Source organism: Octopus sinensis, linkage group LG12 (genome assembly GCF_006345805.1).
Source record: "Octopus sinensis linkage group LG12, ASM634580v1, whole genome shotgun sequence".
Classification (NCBI taxonomy): domain Eukaryota; kingdom Metazoa; phylum Mollusca; class Cephalopoda; order Octopoda; family Octopodidae; genus Octopus; species Octopus sinensis.
The window spans coordinates 53225583-53235582 of record NC_043008.1 but is presented as its reverse complement, the minus strand read 5'-3'; the positions used below and the strand labels follow the sequence as shown (position 1 = coordinate 53235582).

Below are 10000 nucleotides of genomic sequence, written 5' to 3'. Positions count from 1 at the left end.
ATCAGACAGGGGCAAACTGCTCCAGCCTCTGGAATGTCATCCTTGCTGTATGTAACTGAGCATTATCCTGATAGAAGAAAATCTTTTATCTTGAAACCAAAGATGGTTGATTTTCTTCTGGCGCTGATGTCAATGAATGGTTGAATGACTAAGCCCAAGCTTTTATGCTAGTTCCTCAACAGTTATGATGGGTTTTTATTCCGGGGTTTGCAGAATGTCCTCGTTGAATTCTACAGATCTTCCAGGGGGAGGTTCATCTTCTAGGCTGTCATTTCCAGCTTGGAATTTCTGGAACCACTATTGACACTGGCTATGCTTATTGTCCGATCCCCATATACTGCATTAATATTCCTCACACTTTCAGTTATGTTGCTGCCTTTATTGGAACTCATTAAGCAAAATATGCTGAATATGCTCCTTTGCTACTTCCATCATAGCTTTGAAAAAATAACTGTTAAAATCGAACTGCACTCTTCAAAACTTGCACTAAGAGTAAGCACAAGGTAAAATTACTACCTGCTTTTATAGCAAGTTGATGCAGGTAGTTTATCCCGTCCCCCTCCAGCATTTAGTTCATGCAATTGAAAAGACTTCATTATTTAAGGGATGACCCAATAGATACACACATACGTATACTCATATAACAGACACCTGTTCATAGAACATGGTTGACCACTGTCAATGCAAAGGACTCGACGCTGGTTGATGGAGTGAATTATGCAATGTAGTATATAGTAATTAAACATCTAAGCCACTGGATTTGTACACTGGTTTCTCTTCAATAATTGAAGATCAACATAGACATACACACTCGTGCACATACACACATACATACACATGCACATCTACAAACACACAGATACTCACACTCATTTGGAGCAGAGAGGTACTTTTAGTTTTGTTTAGCCAAGATCCTGACAACCTCTCTAATGCTGGTGCTACAAGAAAATACTGTTAGTAGATTCTGTAATGGTTGTTGACAGGAAAGGTGTCATTTAGATGTCATTAGTAAACTGAGATTTTATACTTATCGGTTAAAAATTTTGATACAAGGACAGCAATTAAGGGGGGTGTGTAAGTCAATGGGGGCCAGAGAGATGGAGAATTTAAAGGGTCCAAAAATTACGATGAGAGCCCAACAAAAGGGGTTTTAGAATATATTAAAGAATCTGTAAAGCAAAAAGCAGCAGGATTTAGTTCCCACTCCCAAAAGGGAAGGTCACGAAAGAAATCTATGGCATGAGTCAACAAAGGAACCTTTACACAGCTACAAAACATGCTAGAAATAATCACTAAATTCACTCAAATTACATTTTAAGGAAGAAGATACTTTAACCATTTAACATTTGAACTGACCATAGCTGGCCCAACGTTATTCCTATTTTATATTCAAAGTGGCCAGATCTGGTCCCTCATGCCTATTCTACAATGTCATTCTAAAAATAAACAATCTCTTTTACTCTTTTACTTGTTTCAGTCATTTGACTGTGGCCATGCTGGAGCACCACCTTTAGTCGAGCAAATCGACCCCAGGACTTATTCTTTGTAAGCCTAGTACTTATTCTATCGATCTCTTTTGCTGAACTGCTAAGTTACGGGGGATGTAAACACACCAGCATCGGTTGTCAAGTGATGTTGGGGGAACAAACAGACATACACACACACACACACACACACATATATATATAGACATATATATATGACGGGCTTCTTTCAGTTTCCGTCTACCAAATCCACTCACAAGGCTTTGGTTGGCCTGAGGCTATAGTAGAAGACACTTGCCCAAGGTGCCACGCAGTGGGATTGAGCCCAGAACCATGTAGTTGGTAAGCAAGCTACTTACCACACAGCCACTACTGTGCCTATCAATCATAAAAATATTATTGAAGCTATAAGAAAATGCATGATTAATTAAAACAAGGCAAATGAATAATGATCATCATATTTGACAGAGCAATCTGAATGCTAAAGGGTTAAACATCGTAATTCTAAATGACTGGTTGGCCACCTCTGTAATGGCTCGGATCAGACGTGAAGTGGGACTAGAAAATAGCAGCAGCAACAGTAACAACAACAACAACAACAACACAACAACAACAACTACAACACCAAGATGAGCAAAACTTGTTGGCAAGATATTGAAACATCTTTATGACACAATCACAAAAGTAAATTTGCACAGAAGCCAAAATAATTGATCTCAGCAAGTTTTAGTGTAAAAGCTTAACAATAAGCAAGGCTTATCATTACAGTTCAAGGCCAGGGATTATCAATTTGAATAACAACAAACATTATCCTGCAATTAGGATTTAACAACTTAATCTTCTCTGATTTCACCTAAAACACAGACAATCCACATCTTAAGAAAACAAAAACCAAGCATTGCTTCTACAATAGTGGTTAGTACTGTATATGTTACTATATACTATAGGAATTTCTATAATAACAAAAAAGTCTCCCCCAAATAGGGGGCTGTCTTAGATACTGAGTATAGAATTTGAACCTTAACACACTGTAGCTTAGAAAGTCACCAGTGGCAATGGAGAATAGAATAAAATAATATAAAACACTTGCATGGCTCCTACAGTCTGACAACCAGATATTTTCTACTGAAACTTAGCTGATATGTTAGGAAGCTGGATTAATGATAAGGTTATATTAAACAGAAAAATATATCATAAATTTACACCTTTACTTTTTCATTTGATTTTAAAATGTGAATTAGTAAATCAAATGTTTGTGTGTTTGGGTGTATATATATGTATGTCATTGTTCAGTTTTATTTCAAGGTTTCTTGCCAATAGAGAAAGAGCCGGTTTCTAACCTAGATTCAAGGTTCCTTCACTGGAATTTCAACATCAACAACAGGGTATATGTGCAGGTATATGTTGCCATGATAGATCGGTAGCCACTACACACAATTTTTTTCCTCTCCTTGTTTCTTTCTGTGTTCCTTTCTGTGGAAGAGCATAGGCTCGAAACGTAAAAGGCTTTTTCAATTCCTGAGCGTTATACTAATACATCTGTTTGTTTTCTACACCACCTGTCTTCGTCTTTTGTTTTTTTCCTGAATTCTCCTCCTATATGTGCAGATTTGTATGTTTTGCTTCATGTATGTATTCTCATACATATAATTGCACATCTAGGCATGCTCATATATATATATATGTATGTTTGGGAAGTTAAATGTTTTAACTTCCCCACCAAAATATATTACTTCTCTAATGCTTTAGTGTATGCTTCATTTTTAGATATATGAATACTGGTGAAATATATATATATATATATATATATATATATATATATATATATATAATAATAATAATAATAAAATAATAATAATAATAATAATAATATGAGGGAATATTATTCCAAACTTACAGGGAAAAATTCAATTTAGAAATAGTAAATCAAATTTTACAAACTATAATATATATATATAACTTAGAACAAAAACCCACCTTTTATCGATTCAATAATGAAAAATTAAATCATACCATCTAGAAAATTACATATTATAGAAAGATTAAATATAAGATAAAACATATAACGATGATTAAGTAATGTGCAAAATAATAAATAAAACGTATATATATATATATATACATATAGAGGTGTGTTTTTGTAATAAATGTATTTGGTTAATATGATTCTTTTATAACCTACTGATCTAATTAAATTAATTAGAATAGACAGGACCGAAGACCAATGTGGTACAATCTGAACACAATCCTATCCTACCAGTAATCTTATGAAACAAGTTGGAGTTTATAGATTAACAGCAAAACATACAGTGTATTTCATCAGTGTATATTAAAGCTTTGGTAAAAAAGCATTTGTGTGTAGGTACGTGACTTAGTGGTTAGGATCTCAGCACCATGATCGTAAGGTTGTAGTTTTGATTCCTGGACCGGGCAACGCATTGTGTTCTTGAGCAAAACACTTCATTTCACGTTGCTCCAGTCTACTCAACTGGTAAAAATGAGTAACGCTGCAATGGACTGGCGTCCTGTCCAGCTGGGGAACACAAACACCATAGAAACCGGGAAACCAGGCCCATGAGCTTGGCTAGGCTTTAAAAAGATGCATTTATTTATTTAAGTAAAAAAGCATTTGGTGATAAATGATGATGTTCCACAGTCACAGAGGTATTGGGTTCCACTATATGCACCTCCCAGATACTGCATCAGTGGTGAAATATTGGTTTGTGGGGCGGGACATTAAATCGATTACATTGGCCCCCAGCACTCAGCTGGTACTTATTTTATCAATGCTGAAAAGATGAAAAGCAAAGCTGACTTCGAGGGTATTTGAGCTTTGAACATAAAACCAGACAAAATACTGCTAACCATTTTGTTTGGCGTACTAATGATTCTGTGGGCTGGCCACCTTCATCAAGAGTGAAATATCACCAAGTAGTCTTATACTGTGAGTATAGATCAAAGCCTATATTTTAATAGGAAGTTATAGGGTTGTCTTATATACCAAGTTTTATATATACATATAAAATCCCTCACACATCTTAAAATATTAGACATAACTTTCTAGAAATGATATTTTACATATTTTCTGATGTATCTAAAATTGCCTAATCAAGTTTAGCAGACATCTTCCACAAAACCTGGTCAGGAAATTTGAACATAGAATATTAAGCTTGAAGAAATCTCACTAAGAATTTTGTCTAATATGTTAATGGTTCTGCTACCTCACTGCTCTAATAATTCTTTCTTTCAAATTTTGGGACTAGGCCAGCAATTTTAGGGGTAGCATAAGTTGATTACATCAATCTCAGTACTTGACTGTGTTTTTTAAAGCCCCTGCATGAAAGGCATGGTCAACTTTGGCAGTATTTGAACTTAGAACATCAAGTCAAGAGAAATGTCATTAAAGAATTTGCCCCAAATGCAGATGATTCTTCCACCCAGCACCACACGGCTTTAATAATCCTTTTTATTATCAGCACAAGGCCTGAAATTTTATGGGGAGGGAGATAGTCAATTACATCAACCCCATGGCTCAACTGGTATTTATGCCATCGATTCTGAAAGGATGAAAGCAAAGTCGACTGTGCCAGAATTTGAACTGAGAATATAAATATGGACAAAATTCCACAAAGTGTTTTGTCTGAAGTGTTACTGATTCTGCCAACTCACTGCCTTCTCACTGCTTTAATAATGGCTTCAAATTCTGGCAAAAGGTCAGCAATTTTAAGAGGAGACAGTTGTTGACAACAACCCTCATATATGACTGGTACCATATTTCATTGACCTCAGAAGAATGAAAGTTCAAGTTGATTTTTGTGTTACTAGAATTCAGATGGCAAAGAGTCAGAATAAATACAAGGCATATATTCTGATGCGTACCAATTCCAAAAAGAATAAATAATGATAATAGATGAGAAAATATGTGAAATGAAGGGTTGAATAAGAGAGAGAAAGAGTGAGAAAAAGAGGAAGCGAAAGAAAGAATGAGAGAGGGGGATGGGAGGGAGGGAGAGATGAAAAGAGAAAATTATGTGAAAAATAATTCTATATATGTGTGTGTATGTATGCTGTGTGCAGTGTGTGTATGTGTGTATGTATATATGTATTTATGTGTGTGAGTATATATGTGTGTGTTGTATGCAGTATATGTCTGTATGCATATGTTTGTGTGTATGTGTGAATGTGTTTTGATTTTTTCAAAGTACTGAGGAATTTGAAAATAAATTTTTTTAAGAAACTGCTCAGGTAATTCCATATGTACTTGAGCAGCTTATTAAAAAGATATATACACACACATACACAAACTTGCACTCACATGAATACGACTAAAAGTGAGACATCATAGACAGCAATTACCATACTTTCTAGTGCTGAAACCATAATAAATCCGGATAACATAGCTGATGATGGGGTATTTCCATGTGTCTTTGCTGTCCTTTTCATTAATTGTTATCTATGTCATCTCACTAGTATTACATATTTGTAATTCTAGTGCATACAGACTCTATTTTTCCTCTTTATATATATACACACAATATACTTATACACACACACACACACACACACACACACACACGCACACACACATATATATATATATATCCATATATATATAATATAAATATAGATATACATACATATAAGTATAAATATATGCACACACACTCATACATATATATACATGTATATTTATATCTCACACACAATATATATATATATATATGTTTACACAATAGATATATGCATGCATATGTGTATATATATATATACACACACACATATATACATACATTCTCAAGTATGTATATATATATATATATATATATACATATATATATATATATATGTATATATATATACATATATATATATATATATACATCATTATTTATGTATATATATACATCATTATTTATGTATACATGTACATACATACACTCACACACACAGTTATGGAATATAAGTTTAGATTAGTAATAAAATAAGCAACTGAGCCAAACTTACACCTCATTCATCTAGAAACGGACATAATGTTTCTTTGTCTGTCTGTCTGTTTGTCTCCCCCGTCTCTTTTCTTGTTTTGTATGTGTTTTTTTCTTTTTCTTTTTGTTTCTTTTTACCAAATCAATATGACATGTTTTCATGTATTGGCTATTTGGTTTTGTTCCATTCGTGGTAGGAATTCAAGTTTGAAAAAAAATGTATTTCATTTATTTATTTATTTATTTATTATTATTATCTTTTTTTTTTTATATATTCTCCTACGACTTCAACGATATTCAAAAAAAATTTTATTAGATGAAGTTCTCACCTTAGCCATATCCACTAATGTGTTTTGGTTTTCGTTTAATTTCCTCTGATCCATTTTAACTCTTCGAAGACTGGAGAACAGAAAAAAGAAAACACATTTTAGGAATAAACAGGAATTCTAAAACTGCCATTTAAAAACTTACATTCTCATTCTTCTCTGTCACCACCATCATCATCATCAACATTACTATCTTCATCACCAATACCACCATCATCATCACCAACATCACCTTCATTATAATAGCCCATCTCATCCACCTTTCCTTCCCCTCCCCTCCCCTTACCACATTCCTCATCTCCTTCTTCCCTCTCTCCCTCCTTTTACCTCCCCCTCCTATGACCCATCTGCCTTCCCCTTTTCCCCACCTTCCCCATCCCAGCTTTGCCCTTCCCTCTTGCCTCCCCCCATGTCTCCTCTCTTACCTCCACTCTCTCCCCAGTCCCTTTCCTTCCCCTCCTGTCCCCTCCCGTCCCCTCATTTAATATCCACTTTTCCATGCTTGCTGGGTACATCTTGTTCAGCTGGATTTCTTTTACAGCTGGAGACCCTTCCAGTTGCTAACCCTTAACAACCATTTCCTAGGAAAAGTTTTTTTACTTCTGCTTGAGTAAACATGTTTTCCATGGATTACTGGACAATGAAGGACACAACTTGCAAGACTGAGAAATCCATTTAACAATATCACACAAAGGCAAAGCAAGGAGACAATAACACACACACACACAAGCACACACACACACACACACACACACACACACATATGCATACATATGTTTTGATTTACTGTCAGGTGACTTTTGGCCAATCCCGTACTTTATAGTATATCATGGGTTGCATAACCACATCCCTACAAGTCCTTAACTTTTATTCTCTTTATTCTTTGTATTATTTAAGGTGGTGCGCTTGGCAGAAATGCTTAATAGCATTTTGTCCTTCTTTACATTCTGAGTTCAAATTCTGCTAATGTCAGCATTGCCTTTCACCCTTTCGGGTTGATAATATAAGTACCAGTTAAGCACTGGGGTCAATCTATTTCTTTACTACCCACAAGGGGCTAAACACAGAGGAGACAAACAAGGACAGACACATGAATTAAGTCGATTACATCGACCCCGTGTGTAACGGTATTTAATTTATCGACCCCGAAAGGATGAAAGGCAAAGTCGACCTCGGCGGAATTTGAACTCAGAACGTAGCGGCAGACGAAATACCACTAAACATTTCACCCAGTGTGCTAACGATTCTGCCAGCTCGCCACCTTCACTCCCAGCTGATACGATCAACGGAACAGCTTTGCTCGTAAAAACGTGCAAGTGGCTGAGCACTCCACAAACACATGTACCCTTAATGTAGTTCTCGGGGAGATTCAGCATGACACAGAGTCTGACAAAGCTGACCCTTTGAAATAGAGGTACAACTCATTTTTGCCGGCTGAGTGGACTGGAGCAACGTGAAATAAAGTGTCTTGCTCAAGGACACAACGCACCGACAGGAATTAAACTCATGACCTTACGATCATGAGCCAAATGCCCTTAAACACTAAGTCACGTGCCTAAACTCCTTCCCTGAAATTGCTGGCATTGTGCTAAAATTTGAAACCAGTACTTGTATTTTTAGCCAGTTGTGGAAAAGTTTTTGATTTAGAAGGAAATCAGAAACGTCACAATTGGATGAGAATCTTCTGGCATTGCTGTCCTCCTTGTATTTCACCTATCTTTAATTTACAGAATTGATTGATCCCCTCTTGGGTCTCTCTCTGCTGTCAATGTGCACACAGATGGCTTTCACTTTGTCTGACCTGTCCGCAAACAACTGGATGTTGCGGTGCTGCAAAGTTACTTTCCATATTTCATTTATTTTTTCTTCTCATGTACAGGTAAAAAATAAATATAGAAAAATGGTTGCTTACTGTCACAACTGATCATTTACACGTACGCACACACATTTACATATGCATGTGAAGACTCAAACACAGATACACAGATACACATACACTCAGGTGTGTGTGCAAACACATGCACATTCTCAAACACGCATACATATTCTCACATGCACAAGTACATGTGCATACTTAAAAACAGATACACAAACACAAACACACACATGTACCAATACACCAGAAGTTCGAAGAGAGAGGGGAGAGAGAGAGGGGAGAGAGAGAGGGGAGAGAGAGAGGGGAGAGAGAGAGGGGGAGAGAGATTTTAGGATGAGAGAGAGGGTGAGAGAGAGAGAGAGACAGAAAACAAACAGACAGATAGATTTTAGGGCGAGACAGAGGGTCAGAGAGAGAGAGAGGGAGAGATAGATAGACAGATAGATAGATAGATAGATAGATAGATAGATAGATAGATAGATAGATAGATAGATAGATAGATAGATAGATATTTAGATAGTTAGATAGTTAGATAGATAGACAGATAGATAGTTAGATAGATAGATAGATAGATAGATAGATAGATAGATAGATAGATAGATAGATAGATAGATAGATAGTTAGATAGTTAGATAGTTAGGTAGATAGACAGATAGATAGATAGATAGATAGACAGATAGAGATAGATGATAGATAGATAGATATAGATAGATAGATAGATAGATAGATAGATTTTAGGGTGAGAGACAGGGTGAGAGAGAGAGAGAGAAGACAAACAGATATACAGACAGACTGATAGATTTTAGGGTGAGAGAGAGGAGGAGAGAGAGAGAGATAAACAGATAGATTTTAGGGTGAATCAGAGGGTCAAAGAGAGAGGGAGAGAGAGAGAGAGAGAGAGAGAGAGAAGACAAACCGACAGATAGACAGACAGACAGACTGATAGATTTTAGGGTGAGAGAGAGGAGGAGAGAAAGAGAAGACAAACAGACAGACAGATAGATTTTAGAGTGAGAGAGAGGGTGAGAGACAGACAGAGAGAGAGAGAGACAGACAGACAGGCTGATAGGTAGATTTTAACATGACAGAGAGGCTGAGAGAGAGAGAGAGAGAGAGAGAGACAGAGAGTGGTGGGTAGTACTGATTTCCATTGATAGCAATATTTGATTGGAATCAGTGTAATTGATTGGTATTTATTTTATGGATCCCAGAAGGATGCAGGACGGACAGAGATCAAGTGGGATTTGAACTCAGAATGAAACGCGATGGTGGAAGTGATGTTGCATTACCATAATTGATTGCTGGATTGTTTCACTTTAGTAATCAGGCACA

General features: G+C 36.1%; 1 protein-coding gene across 1 annotated transcript in view; it reads right to left on the bottom strand.

The window, feature by feature from the left end:
• LOC115217920 (small conductance calcium-activated potassium channel protein 2-like) overlaps positions 1-10000 on the bottom strand; it is a 196857-nt gene that overhangs the window by 92909 nt on the left and 93948 nt on the right. The window contains exon 5 of the mRNA XM_036507777.1: positions 6796-6865. Coding sequence (XP_036363670.1) covers positions 6796-6865 — 70 coding nt within the window. The remainder of the gene's footprint in view (positions 1-6795; positions 6866-10000) is intronic.